This window comes from Manihot esculenta, chromosome 10, assembly GCF_001659605.2.
Source record: "Manihot esculenta cultivar AM560-2 chromosome 10, M.esculenta_v8, whole genome shotgun sequence".
NCBI classification, from domain to species: domain Eukaryota; kingdom Viridiplantae; phylum Streptophyta; class Magnoliopsida; order Malpighiales; family Euphorbiaceae; genus Manihot; species Manihot esculenta.
The window spans coordinates 24324039-24339711 of record NC_035170.2 but is presented as its reverse complement, the minus strand read 5'-3'; the positions used below and the strand labels follow the sequence as shown (position 1 = coordinate 24339711).

At 35.4% G+C, this 15673-nt stretch overlaps 1 protein-coding gene across 1 annotated transcript; it reads right to left on the bottom strand.

Moving 5' to 3' along the window:
- Positions 1 to 7808: 7808 nt before the first annotated feature.
- LOC110624882 (methylmalonate-semialdehyde dehydrogenase [acylating], mitochondrial) lies at positions 7809 to 14554 on the bottom strand. Its single transcript, XM_021770304.2, has 19 exons — positions 14394 to 14554; positions 14207 to 14304; positions 13387 to 13458; positions 13143 to 13304; positions 12966 to 13044; positions 12705 to 12859; positions 12325 to 12388; positions 11392 to 11471; positions 11008 to 11073; positions 10399 to 10449; positions 10144 to 10295; positions 9933 to 10023; positions 9751 to 9831; positions 9322 to 9399; positions 9169 to 9204; positions 9019 to 9062; positions 8851 to 8929; positions 8130 to 8220; positions 7809 to 8016 (listed from the first exon to the last, which is right to left on the bottom strand). The coding sequence occupies exons 1-19, from the start codon at positions 14419 to 14421 to the stop codon at positions 7904 to 7906; spliced, it is 1620 nt and encodes a 539-aa protein (XP_021625996.1). The 5' UTR covers positions 14422 to 14554; the 3' UTR covers positions 7809 to 7903.
- Between the last annotated feature and the right edge of the window lie 1119 nt (positions 14555 to 15673).

The window sequence follows — 15673 nt, the reverse complement described above, 5'->3', positions numbered from 1 at the left end:
TTTTACAATAATTTAAAATTATATGTGTTTTCTTAGTGAGAAGCGCTCTACTTTTAAATTTTACACTTTCTTTTAAATTCTTCATGATTTTTCCTGACCAACAAAAGCGAATATATTCCATTATGGATATCTCTATGGCAAATATAAAGTTATGGATATGGATGAGGGAAATTGATTATTAAGATGCATGGTTTGTCAAAGTCATCTCAGCCAGAAAGCCAAAAATTTATTCTTTCAAAGGCTATAAATAGAGAACTCAAAGCATAGAAAATGGCATTCCCAATTGAGCAAATAAAGCAAGAAATGATCAAGAAGAAGAGATGTGTAAGATGAAGATAAGAGTGTTGTTTGATAGCCAAGGATGACTTGCCTGCTCCTGCCCATACTAGGGTTGCTGGTATACGAATGCAGCCCTTGAGTGTAGGTTTCAGGCAGTCACCTTGGCTAATTTGACAGCCTCTTATTTTTCATGCTACACCTTCTCTTCTTTCCTCTTCTCTTCTTCCCCCACCAATAAGGCCTTACGTTGCTTCTATGCTTCTTGGTGGGGATGATTAATATATGCATTTGGAGATGAAAATTGGAGACGAAGAGAAGCCTTACATGAAGATAAGAATTTTGTCGTAGCCAAGGATCACTTGCCCGATCCATTTGTTCTAAGAATCACTTGCCCGATCCATTTGTTTTAAAAGTGATAAAGAACTATTTAGACTCCGTCAGAAGTTTTAACCAATATCATTTGACTAAAACGAAATAAGAGAAAAAAATAGGTTAAAAGACGAAAAGTCTTATTGAAATTTCTCAAAAATTAAAAAGTGAGTTTCTAATGGTCAAAATCCTAAAAACAAAACTATAATATGAAAAATTACTAAAATACTTAAAATATTTAAAAAAAATAATTAAAATACAAAATTGATCTTTAAACGAAAGAATTTTCATATCGAACTTTGTGATAGGCCTGCGGCTCTCGTCACACTTTTGAAAGTCGTTCGTCTCAAAATTTTCTTTGTGAAAAGCTATCATGGGTTTCTATCGGATATCGGCAGTAAAAGTTAAATCCAGTCCAAATCAGCTGTAAAGTCCAAAACTAGTTTGGTATCCGGCACCGGAATTCCTGTCGTCCGGTGGAGTCCGGGGTGTCGAAATGCTATAGAAGGGTAGGATTTATGTTTTCCTACAGTGTTATGATGTGTTTTAAGGTTTTTAGTTGACTTGGTTTGAGTTGGTTTGAGTTGTGAAGAGAAAAGTCTATGGAGACTTTTTGCCAGGTTCGGTCGCCGAAGGTAAGTTCGGCCGCCGAAAGTGCCCAATGTTCGGCTTTCGAAGTTCAGGTTCGGCCCCCGAATGTTGCATGGTTTTGCATGCGATTCGGCAGCCGAAGCTGAGTTGGCTAGCCAACTATTGAGCATTCCTTAGTCAGCATTTTGGACAGGTGTTGGCTCCAAACCCTGTCCAGAAGCTTGGCCACGTCTCCTATGTTTGTACAGCTCCTGCAAAAGTGTATTGTTTTGTTGGTTTCCAAAAGTTTTTGAAGGTTTTGAAGTGAAAAAGCTTAGGTTTGAGAGTTTAGGAGTTTGACGAGAAGTTGATCTCTTTTCTTTGTTCAGATCGTTCATCTTCTTGTTTACAGGAGGTAAGTGAAGATCGTGAACATGTTTTACTGTTTGACAGAAGTTTTCTGTAGATTTGGGTAGAGAATGCATGCTTAGGTGACAAAGGGTGTTTTTGATGGTTTAGCTTGTAAGCATGATTATGTGTTCTGGTTGATGTGTTTGTTGGGGTTTTTAGGTAGTTTTGGACCCTTTGTACATATACATGAGTATATGTGTGTTGAGGAGTTGAAGTTTGCCTGTTTTGCGAGATTGAAGGGATGGAGGAGCTTGTTTGCCGTCGGGGCTGAGTTCTGGATGAACTCAGATTCGGCAGCCGAAGGTTCATTCGGCCGCCGAACCTCTTGCATGGTGGCTTAGGCTGCCACAGCTTACCCCGCGAGTTTTACATGTTCGGCTCTGTTTGGGGGATTCGGCCGCCGAAGGTGCCGCCGAAGGTTAGAGACTTTCGTCTCTGGAGTGCCTTTTGGCCCTCGAAACTTGCCCCCGAAAGGGTTCGGCCGCCGAAGCTTGAGATTCGGCCGCCGAAGGTGCTTGAGTTTCGTCTCTAAAGAGGACTTTCGGCCGCCGAACCTGCCGCCGAAAGTATTGTAACGACCCGGAAATCCGACCCGTTACCGGCGCTAGGATCCAGGTCGGCTTAAGGCCGCCGGGACCCGTAGCAAGCCTACATACCTCCTAAAAACCTGTGGAATCCCATACATAACAACATATACATGATCTGTAAAAAATTTTCTTTTCTCTTATCCAAGCAAAACCTGTGCATGCACAAAATCATACATAAACCCCACACTGGAGTCCTCATCAAATACTCCAATGGGGTATCATCATCATACATATCAGCTTGGATAATCATGGTCATTAACATCATTACTCATTAAACACTCTGTACATAATGGGGATTCACACACCTCTAGGTCAAGCACTACTATAATCCTCAATACATCATCAAATCATTCATTACATTACATGGTCATAAATACTCGTTACATCATGTTCATGTCCACTACTATCTATTACAACATACATGACTGAACTTCACTCTAGCCGACCTCCTGATCTATCCTGTACCTGCAACTCTGGGGATAAAGGGAGTGGGGTGAGCTACTAGAGCCCAGTGAGCAGAATAATAAAACATCAATTTAAATCATGCTTTCATGTATGCGCCATAACACAAACATTTCACAACAAGGATGAACTTGTCACCATTTAGCCCCTATCTTTCTTACTTATACATGCCGGGGGCGTAGAGCCGTAGCAGGCACACCCGGACTTCCATAATCTGTCATAGTGCCAGGGGCGTAGAGCCGTAGCAGGCACACCTGGACTCACATAGGCCATCATGACATACAAGGGCTAATGGATCATTCAACATTCATCCACATCAACAACAAAGTATGCAATGCAACATATTCGTGAATTCTAATGCAAACAACCTAATATATCTCATGGCATTCATGATGCGTGAATCATGCTAAAACATTTCATTAATTTGCTTTAAAACTTAAAGTTTATTCCACTCACCTCTGGACCAAACATACCTGAATATGACTCTAAAATACTCCCCAAAAACCCCCTAAAACATCCTGAAAACATCACATGAAAACATGCAAGAAATGGCTGAACAGGGCACTTTCTGCGGCAGGTTCGGCGGCCGAAAGTCCCTCTGCAGCCGAAAGTCATGCAGGTTCGGACCCGAGGAACCGAGACCCCCAGCAGTGAGCCAGCTGCTTCAGAGTCTCTTCAGAGCTAGCCAGAGGTGAGTGGAATAAACTTTAAGTTTTAAAGCAAATTAATGAAATGTTTTAGCATGATTCACGCATCATGAATGCCATGAGATATATTAGGTTGTTTGCATTAGAATTCACGAATATGTTGCATTGCATACTTTGTTGTTGATGTGGATGAATGTTGAATGATCCATTAGCCCTTGTATGTCATGATGGCCTATGTGAGTCCAGGTGTGCCTGCTACGGCTCTACGCCCCTGGCACTATGACAGATTATGGAAGTCCGGGTGTGCCTGCTACGGCTCTACGCCCCCGGCATGTATAAGTAAGAAAGATAGGGGCTAAATGGTGACAAGTTCATCCTTGTTGTGAAATGTTTGTGTTATGGCGCATACATGAAAGCATGATTTAAATTGATGTTTTATTATTCTGCTCACTGGGCTCTAGTAGCTCACCCCACTCCCTTTATCCCCAGAGTTGCAGGTACAGGATAGATCAGGAGGTCGGCTAGAGTGAAGTTCAGTCATGTATGTTGTAATAGATAGTAGTGGACATGAACATGATGTAACGAGTATTTATGACCATGTAATGTAATGAATGATTTGATGATGTATTGAGGATTATAGTAGTGCTTGACCTAGAGGTGTGTGAATCCCCATTATGTACAGAGTGTTTAATGAGTAATGATGTTAATGACCATGATTATCCAAGCTGATATGTATGATGATGATACCCCATTGGAGTATTTGATGAGGACTCCAGTGTGGGGTTTATGTATGATTTTGTGCATGCACAGGTTTTGCTTGGATAAGAGAAAAGAAAAATTTTTACAGATCATGTATATGTTGTTATGTATGGGATTCCACAGGTTTTCAGGAGGTATGTAGGCTTGCTACGGGTCCCGGCGGCCTTAAGCTGACCTGGATCCTAGCGCCGGTAACGGGTCGGATTTCCGGGTCGTTACAAGTATCCTGTCCAGCTTTCTTTTGCATGCTTTGCATGAATAGTTGAGTGAGTTTAAGGGGATTCTTGGGGAGTTTAAGAGAGTTATTCATAAGCTTGTTTGGTCCCTCATTTGAGTCCATCTGTATAGGTACAGACCAGAGGAACCAGAGAGAGCAGCAGTGAGTACTGCTCCAGAGTTTCAGAACCTGCAGAGTCAGTCAGTCCAGATAGCCAGAGGTGAGTGGAACTAAACTTAACTCTTTTACTTGCACAATGGAATGTTTTCGCATATCTCATGCATCATGATTCTACTATAGGTTGATTGCATTAGTATCCACGAATATGTTGCATTGCATCGTTATTTGATGATGTGGGTAAATGCTGAATGATCCAATAGTCTCAGACAGGAAGTCCAGGAGCCTTTGACTACGCCCTGGCAGGTATAGAGAAGTCCAGGAGCCTTTGACTACGCCCTGGCAGGTATATAGTAAAGTCCAGGAGCCTTTGACTACGCCCTGGCAATGGTAAGTACAGAGGTGTTATATACACATATACATATATGACAGGAAGACCAGGTGCTCGATTCTACGCCCTGGCACAGAGTTACTGGGACTATGTGGTGACAGGTTTACTCTTGATGTGGCTTGTCTGTGCTGTGATGCATTCCATGAGATCATATTTTACTGAGATGTTTTACTGTTCTACTCACTGGGCTATAGAGCTCATCCCACTCCCTTAACCCCAGTTTTGCAGGTTCAGTGTACAGGGTACAGGGACAGTTCAGCAGAGTACAGAAAGAGTAAAGAGATTTGTAATAACTTAGAGTGGACATGTAATATGAAAGAGATGTAATAGTTGTGTATACAGTTAGAAATGTGCTTGACGTAGTAATGTATGTTTTGTACATGATCTGTATATGTATATATGTTTTCCTGTATGTGAAAACCAGGCTTAACAGGTATGAGTTAACCCATCTAGAGCAAGCTCTAGTCAGGGATACAGAGTACAGAGTACATGAGTACAGAGTACAGAGATAGTGCATGCACAGGTTAAGCCTTGGTTCAGAAAAGAGTTTTTATTTTCACAGAAAATGTATGATCATGTATGAGGTTTACAGGTACACAGAGAGTATAGCAGGCTTGCTACGGGTTCTGGCGGCCTTAAGCCGACCTGAATCCTAGCGCCAGTGACGGTCCATTTTGGGGTCGTTACATAGTTGCTCCATGTCAAAGAGTTTTCATGCAGAAATATTAATAATAATACGAAAGAATTAAAATGGAAAATAGATAAAGTATATGATACATTTCTAAGGAAGAAAAAAAAATCCATTTTTAATCCTGAATTCTTGTTTGATATCCAATTTCGCCAAGATTGTACCTATCTTTCAATTTTAGTTTAAATATGAAAAATACATATTAATTTTATACTTGGAAATATTAAAAATACTTATTACTTTCTATCAGAACAAAATAGAAAAATAAATAACAATAAACCCATATATTGTGAAGAACAAAATACTTAGAAATTGCAATTTAAACCCAACAAATGAAATATACAAACCTAAAATTTGAATCTCCCAAATGAAGCAAAACTACTATAAATCCAAAAAAAAAAAAAAAAAAAAAAGAGACTTGATTCTAAAAATCTAAATCAGAAACGACATTTTAAAAAAAAAACTGTATTATTTTATTATTATCAATAAAAGGTCATTGAGCCTAAAGCTTATTCCGGATAAAATTGAACAACACTCTAAACTCGAGGACCAAAAGATAAAAATTTTCTTCCATATTTTTAAACTCATAAAAAATGAAGTCAGCTACATAGAAAAGAAAGTCAATGAAGGACATGGACTTGAGTAGGTGCACTGAAATGGATTGATATTGCCACTAGAGAGAATAAGAATCAGAGAGGACAGACAGACTTTACACTTTGACATCAAAACTAGAAACTCCACCATACTCACCTTTATTAGATTTTTATAAAAGTTGGATCTCGGATGCTCGTTTTTTACTAGACCCATAAGAGAGAGTCAAGGCAAAACTTTATGACAATCTAATATATCGGTCTACTTTTTTAAGCGCGGCTCGAATTCCAGACTAAGAGGTTTGACCTAACACGGTTAGGATATGATAAGTCAAAATCCAGTTTACACGATTTGATGGGTCAGTAGACCTATAAATCCCTATGCATTCAGGATCAGACCCATACAGACACCGGAGAGAATTGAATAATCGTCTGGCAATGGAAAAAAGAGAACATCTGTACATACGGTCCTACATGATAATAATAATAACACGTCACTAAAAAATAAAAGGAAAGGGACATAAGGAAGAAAGGGGTGAATCAGAAAAAGAGAGCTTACCCAGACCAAAACACGACTCTCTTCTAGATTTGAATCTCAGGTCATCAGATTTTATGCTCTTCTTTTTCTACCAATACTTTTTTATAGTATTTAAAAGCCTTTAAGAAAACATTACACGACTAAACGAGGTGATGGTTTAAATCCAGAATTTTGAAATTTAGTGTTTTGTTTCTTAATTGACCAAACTGAGTAGCTTAAGTGATTTTATACTCCTTTACTTTCATATAAGGTCAAATTTACACATACAAAAATAATGAAATTGCTCCATCATAATTAAGAAGTCCTATACTTTATTAAGCTACATTTATCTTATGAGTTTTTGTATTAGCTCTCAATGCTACTACTTTTTCTTTTTTCTTTACAAGAATGCTACTATTTTCTTAGCTTATAAGGAATATTATTTAAAAAAAAAAAAAGGATGGCAAAGGGAATATATTCCATTATGGGCAATTCTGAAAGGAAGGTCTTGTGGATGAGGCAAATTGGTTATGGAGAGGCATACACATTTTCAATAGAGATATGAATCTGATCTTTATTCCTCTCTATAGACTATACAGATAAGACTATCTATTAACATGCTATCAAGTTATCGACATCGCTTTTGAGTGTAAATTCAAGATATATAACAATTAATTCAGGTGATCTTTCTTAAAGAGACAAGTCCTGTTTAGTAACCACGGGTGATTCGGCCACTTTGTCCAATTTGTATCTTATTATGAAAATTATTGCATAATTTAACTTTTTGGTTAAAAAGAATTGAATTTAACCATTCTTAACATTATCATTAAAAAATTAATTGAATTAAATTTTTATAAGATTATTGATTCAAAAAAAAAAGTTTAATTGTATTTATAAAATTCTCAAAATATAAAAAGAAAATATTTTTTACTGCTTATCATCCTCAAAAGTAACTTTCTTTTAATTGGAAAAGTATTTTTCATTCATGAGTTTTTACTCTCACTCTCTTCCTTCCTTCTAATAAATGGGACCTTAACAATAAACAATTGTTTCCCTAGGGTTCAAAGAATAAGAGAAAGGAAAAGATGACAAATTTCAGAAGCCTATATGCAAAAACCAAAAAGGCCTCTAGGTCTAAGGCCCTGCCCGCCAAACCCACCCATTGTTACTACCAAAAAGAAAAAAAACAGCATAGAGAAGGATCTGATTGTAAATTACTGTCCTCCAAAAGATTGCTTGCTATTTTTATTGAAGGCTCAAAGCCAGTTATAGGAAGTTACAGATGAGAATTACAACACACTAGATCTTCTGTGATGTTGGCATTGCCAAGGAAACTCCACTCCCTGCAGGTAAATCCTTCCATTGTTGAGTTATTGTTTTGATCTGGGTGAAAAAGTTTACTCCAGCCTTTCCTGCAATTCATTCAAACTTTTTTTCTTTAGTAAATTCAACAATAATGTTGTGCGGCACGACCACCCCACCCCAAAAGAAAGAGGAAGAAGCAATGTAGAGAGTGCAATATTACCATAGAAATTAAGATCTCCTGCAAAAGATGCCTTGGAGCCAGTGAATGAGAAAAAGGGCAACGGAACTGGTATAGGTACATTGATGCCAACCTGCATAAAAATAAATCACATCAAACAAATGCTCATATTTAATCAAGTTAAGCGAGAAAGAACTTTCACAATAAACTCAGATTCAGATAAATTCAAGCAAGGCAAGTTATTTCAACAACAAATCAGTGAAATGGGCTCTTGCCCAACAAATCGGACTCTCCAAATTGTTGCTGTGTTTAGGAATCACAAGGAGCACTGCCAAATGCCCATATTTATCATTATAGAGTGCACCATTTTAAGTTGTCAGCAACCTTTTCTTTCCTAACCTCAAACAACTTATTTTGACACCAAAAATCTTAGTATTTGACTTCAATTTTCAGCTATAAGCTTTGTAGACAAATGAATTTTTGGCAAGTGTTTAATTGTACTTTGCATAGCCTATTTTCTTTCTAACTTCAAATTATTAGATTTACATTACATGTATAATATGCTATTTGACTGACCACTAACTCTCTTAGTAAGTCATGTTTTTATTATTTGATAAAATGTTCAGTTAAACCCTTGGTTTGATGTTACTATAAAAATTTTCCTATTTCTGTCAAAAGTTCATGATAATGGTGTCAGTTCAATCTGATTATATTGTTGTGGTTTCCACTATTGTTCTCATAATACTATGGTCTTCAGCTTTACCTGCCCTGCCTCTATCTCAGTCTGGAATTTCCTCGCGGCTGCACCAGATGTAGTAAATATGGCAGCTCCATTGCCGTATCTGCAACATCAGTATTACTACACATAAAGAGACCAGATGCAAAGAAAATGATAATTTACACGCCAAGGAAGTCATAGTTGAGACTATACTTATTTCTGTTGACAATATCGATGGCTTCTTCAAAGCTATCAGCCTGAGGGTTAAAACAAAGAATAATAAAAAGGGAAAGATATTAATAAATCCCAATCATCCAATCAAAGCCTAGTTGCCAGAGGAAAAAAATGAGTCCTCCATCTAACCTCCATGCATAGGAGAACTGGCCCAAAGATTTCCTCCTGCAAAGGTAATGAGTAGAAGTCAATCTTTATAAACTCTTGAGGTCCATGTATTTCTACCCAATTGAAAGTAAAGAGGTTTCTGAAGTCCAGTTTACTCAAAAGCATGAATGGTACCTTGTAGCACTCCATATCAGCTGTGACACCTGATAAGATAGTAGGTCCAATAAAATTGCCTTGCTCATACCCTGGGACCTAGTTAAATAGAAAACATCAAAAAATTGGTAAGTAGACCATTTCCCCTTTATAAAAAAAGATGAAAAATCTGTCATGTGGACGACTCCATCAAGGATCAAAGGTACCATAATTACAGGGAAAGCAAAGCATCAAGTCAATTTTTCAGACATCCTATAACAAATGATTATGGTTGTCCCTTACTGTTTTCCACACTTATTACACCATAATTTCCTGCAATAATCCTGAGGTCTGGAAGTTGTGTATTCAGTATTATCCTCACCAGAAACAGGATATTACCCCATACTCATCAGCAATTCTGTATCTGGTGCTAGCAACAAGATAATGACGCAGAAAATTAAATCAAGGTACCACTATATTTCTTCCATCAAGCAGTAGTCTGGCTCCACTTTCAACACCACTTTGAATTAATCTGTGTATTCGTTCTTTCGCCTGCATATGCAGAATTAAGGCAACTTTTGTTCACATTCTTTTATCATCTGAAGTAGTAGTTGGGGAATCTACTGGAAAGATTATTGAAACATGTACTGTACCTGTTTGCTGATCACTGGACCCAAGTCTGCATCAGGCACCGTGCCAGCATTTACTTTCAGAGCTTTTGCACGTTCCACCAGTTTATTCTCCCTGGAAGACATGGAAAAAACTTGCTGTTATACTACAATACCATAATTGATAGCCTACTTTAAGTTTCCTAGTAAAATACAAAAGAAAAATGAAAAGGACAAAGGGGGAAAAACATAATACCATTGTTGTGAATCTCCAACAAAAACTACTGTGCTCAGTGCCATGCACCGTTGTCCAGCAGCACCAAAACCAGCAGCAACTAGGGCATTTAAAGCAGCATCCATGTTTGCGTCAGGCAAGACAATTGCATGATTTTTGGCTCCCATGTTGGACTGGACAAAATAATTACAAAGCCAAACATCAAGCATTGCAAAGCAATCATATTGTCCCAAAGATACTGGACGGTTACCAGGAAAAAAAATAAAGTGCAATTACCTGAACACGTTTCCCTTTGGCTGATGCTCTTGCATATATGTGCATGCCAGCCTTTGGACATAGCAACAAATTGTAAAAGTGAGATGAAGCTATAATACAAATAACAAATTGTAAATGAAATAAATAAATAAATGAAAGGCAGTCTGACCAACTATGCTGCACAACCAGTTAAGAGCTTGCTTATTCATTAAAAAAAATATTACACATTTCATAAGATGAATAGAGTATTAAGATTGCTGCTATCAGGCAATGAATGCTATATCAATATTTGAGACAAATTTCCTTCAAGAAACCTAGACTCTCAGTTGTGACTTCATTTTGTGTATTGAAAATGCAGAAGTGTGCTTATACAAGGAAAATGTAGCACTGTTTCTTAATGTTGGAAATACAGAGCTCATGAACATTGATTGTTTAAACTCTACTTAAGCTTGGACTAGTGAATTCTAAGAATAATGTGTTCATTAAACATAATTTTAAAAATTTTCTGCTTTTGGAAATCTTCCACAAGCATGCTCTTGGGATTCCCAACTTGCAAAATTTGCGATGGTATATACATAAAAAAATCGCATAGGAACTGGAATCTGGAAACAAACAGCATGAGTAACTTACAACATTGGAACCAACAAAAGATATAGCTCTGATGTTTTCATCATCACAAATAGCATTAACAATATCCTGTCCAAAATTTGAAACACATTAGCAAAACAAATTTTCTAAACGATAACATTAATTACCACCGATTACCAGAAATTGTAAGTTCATGTCTTATGATACAATATCTAGAGCAAACATGACTCTTTGCAGGGATTTTGTATCTACGTAATAATGCAGACATGATAACAAGTCAGTCAATAGAAAACATAAACTCCTTAAAGATGCAATTAAAATATTCAGTACGTTCTTCAGTGCATTTTCAAAGGAAAAGATAAAAGCCAATGAAGATTCAAAGAGCTGAATAAGTGAAGATAAGCTTATTGTTTAGAAGCAGCATACATTGGTGCCATGAACAATGTTTAAGACACCATTGGGCAGACCAGCTTCCATTGCTAACTCTGCAAGCATTATAGAAGCCCCTGGAAAAACACCAAAAAATAAAATTATAGTTATAGTTAAGAGAAAAGTAGAAATTAATTTTAATTTTTCCAGGTCACAAATTTAACCAAATAAATCTCAAGGAAAAGAACATAAAAATGGTATAACCAAGACAACCACTTTCAAAACCTGTCCAAGTTCAGGTGCTACAGATCAGAAAAGTAGACAGTAAAGGTACTTATGAAACTATCTGGTTTAAAATACCAAAAAAATCAGTAATGTCTTTCCTGATTCCTAAACATATAAAAATAGAAACAATTCCAAACAGCACTACAGATTATTTGCTGCAATTTTTTCCAGAAATGGTTTGCAAACATGTAGCAATAGAATGTGCAGAATATGCAACTTAATTAGTAGAAAAGCAATAGATACTCCCTCCAGCCATAACGTTTGTTCTCCAGCCCAGAATTTGCCAGGCCTTTCAATAATAATATTCCAAGTTATATCAGTGAAAGTAGTAAAAAAGCCTTTGTTATACGAGGGGAAGTTATGAATATCAGAAACATTTTCAAGGACTTTAAATGGACAATTATTATTGATAGAACAATAAGTGATTAGCACTAAATGCAATTGGAGTAAACACATTACAGTATAAAGTCCTACCCTCCAAGCACTATTAGTATAGAAGGATGAGATATCACAACTGTGGCAAATCCAACCCCTCTCAATCTCATGTGCCTAAAATGCACATTGGACGCTATACTTTTAGTAACCAACCCCTAGGCCCTAACAAGTCTATATAATGGTATTTCTGTCATTTTTCTTCCCATTATCTAATTGCTGTACTCCCGTGAGAGAGATAATGCTTTACAATATTAACAAGTAAACACTCACCTGGATCTTTCTCTGATGGCTTTAAGACAAAGGTATTACCACACGTAACAGCAAGAGGGAACATCTGCAATAAAAATAAAACTAAAAATGTTTCTTTTCCTTTTGTTTGGAAACTGAAAAAGGTTGATTGTTGATAGCCATAAAGCCAGCTAATTTTTTGCCTCCTCATGACAATTAAAAACACAATATGAAACAAAAAAATTAGAATATTTAACTGTTCTGACTCATGTTAAACAAAAAATTTAAATTTCAGCCTCACAGCTTCCAGATGTTCAAGTACTATAACACAAAATTAAGGAACGATCAGAGTTAAAAGTAATGTTAGGAATGCAAAAGTCAATAAAAATGCAAATAATTAATAAGAATATAGAATGCTTTACCCATAGAGGAATCATTGCAGGAAAATTGAAAGGGCAAATCCCAGCACACACACCAAGTGGCTCTCTAACACTATAGGTATCAATTCCATTTGACACATTAGGCACATACTCTCCCATTTGTAGGGTTGCCATTCCACAAGCATGCTCCACCACCTCTATACGAGAAATGAAAGCACATACAGAGGAAATCAACAATTAAGTTCAATAATTTATCAACACAAAAACTTCTCAAACAAAAGCCATGATGGAATATGAACTAACCAAGGCCACGGAACACATCACCATGTGCATCCTTCAAAGTCTTCCCCTGTTCGGTAGTAATATTCATCGCAAGCTTATCCTACAAGAAGTGAGGATTCTGTTAATCAAAAAATGTTTTGTATGTAAAATGATAAAATCCAATGCAAGAAGGCAAGAAGACAAAAAATGCATGCTTACAATGTCTCTACGAATAAGCTCCTGGAGCTTGAACATAATGCGTTGGCGGGTTGTCACTGGTGTGTTACGCCAAGATGGAAAAGCCTCTTTTGCTGCAGACACTGCAGCTTTGAACTCTTTATTTGTAGTCAAAGGAACTTGTGATACAACTTCTTGTGTTGCCTATCACCAAAAAAGAAATCAATCAGAATCCAAGAAGAATTATATTTGATGTAACACAAAAAGCAAAGTTCCAAGAACTCACAGGGTTTATCACATCAATGGCTGTAGATGATTGCGAATCAACAAATGTCCCTCCAATGAAATTTGGTACCCTCTGATACAATTAATTATCACTTAATTGGTACAAAAACTCCCATCAAATTAATATTCCAATAGCACCAATCTTAAGGCTGCGGAATAAACTTTGTGTTTGGCTTTTAACTAAGAAAAATTTTTAAAAGATTGTTTTTGCAATGAAAATTTTCCTTATAATTACAAGTCTCTATGACTTCAAATTAATCCGAGTAAATATTTTCATGACACTCAGCCAAAAATATTAAACTTTGAATTCAACTTCCATGGAGAGAAAAAATCGCACTTAATAGTTTAATCATAAATTGCTTTTCAAATTTCAGCTCTATTTATCGCACAAAAATACACTAGTCAAAAAAGATCTTGCTACAACGTGAAATTCAGAAGGAGGTGGAAAAAGTTAACATTACACATAAATTATGTTTCTGCTTTAAGTTCTTATACTCTCAATGAACAACTCCATTAAGAAAACAAAATGGCTCATTAGAATTTCTCCGAAGAAAAAAAAATTCAGCTTAATCCAAATCTATCGAACCATAAATGAAATGGATCTGTTTGAAAGAACTTAATTCAGAAAGTACTCGACTACAACGAGATATTTTCTATGAAGGACTTCCAAAATGAGATAGAGAAAACTAAATAAACAAATAAACTGAGTTTCTTTTCATTTCCTTGCACTTTCTCAGTAACCAAGCTGCCAATAATACTCTTATTTCCAATCATCCACTACCTGAGGATTTATATTGTATAAACATGTATGAAAATATTACCAGAGGTTTTCGCTGGCTGGAAGAAGGCTGAGTAGCAGTAGATAAATTAAAGGACCTCAAAGCAAGGATCTGAGAACTCAAGGCCCTCAGATTTCTCACTGAAAACAGATAAATACACACAAAATCAGAGTTCATTATCATTTTCTTACTCAAAATTCAATAACTACTTGATCAAAAGCTTCAGTACCTCGCCGAATTGAAAATTGAAGCAGCATCTCTTTGCTCTTTCCTCCTCTGCCTCTCTTTCTCCCCCTGATTTGAAGATTCTATTTCCGTTGAGAGAGAGAGATGGAGAAGAGAAGTGTAGTTCTGTGAGAGTGATTTACTAGAATCTGACCGTTGGATTGGGCTGAGAAATCATCTGACGGTAGATATTCAAAGTTGATGTTAATTTGAGGGATTAATAAATATTTTTCCTAGTCAGGACAATGTAGGTTCACAGTTCATACTTATCCAAGAATGGTTAGTTTGATTAATTTAGAAATAATACATACACCGGTTCGTTATAAATCGAAAATCGATATTTTAATATTTGTAAAAATGAATGAATTTTGAATAAAAATTAATTTAAATTAAATTGATATTTTAGTATTTATAAAAATAAATACAAAATATAAATACAAAATTTTTTATATTTTCTGATGTTTAATATATTTTAAAAATTTAGTTAATGAAAAATAATTTTTTAATTAAAAGAAAAAATTAAATTATTTTAAAAAAATTGATTTCCTCATTTTAAAAGAGTAAGTTTTTTTATATATTGTGACTTTTATTAAAAAAATTATATATAAATTTATTAATATATTTTATTTTTAAATTAAAATTAAATAATAAAAAATAAATTATTTCGTTTGAAAGATATTTTCTATGAAAAATATTTTGAAAATAATAATAAAAAAAAAGTTTAACACTTCTATTTTAAGTTTGTTTGATAATGTTCATGAAGTAATTATTAAAAAAATTATTTAACCTTTTTTCTTAAAATGGTAAGTGAAAATATTTAATTTAGAATCAGTTGATTGAGATTTGAGTATTAGATTTAGCACATTCAAAACTTATAATTTCGGCATTTAATTTTTCAATTTTTTGTAATTTTGTTTTCTAAGTTTATTTTTTCAACTGTGTCATTTTTATTTATATAATTTAAATATTAAAAGTTAAATATTTAATTTAAAATCAATTTGATTCAATTTCATAAATATTAAAATTTTAATTTTTAATTTATTTAATTTAATTTGAATTAAAGCGATGGAATGTTGACCGAGTGTGAGATTTGGAATAGGGGAGAGCATAAATCGGTCTGAATCGAAAAATCGAACCGAACTGATCAATTTTGATTTAATGATTCAATTAATTATAAGATTCGATTCGATTCGATTAGTATTTTTCAATTTATTCGATTTTCGATTCAATTCAGTTTAAACGTGTTAAATAACCGAAAAATCTAAAAACCAATTTTATACATAG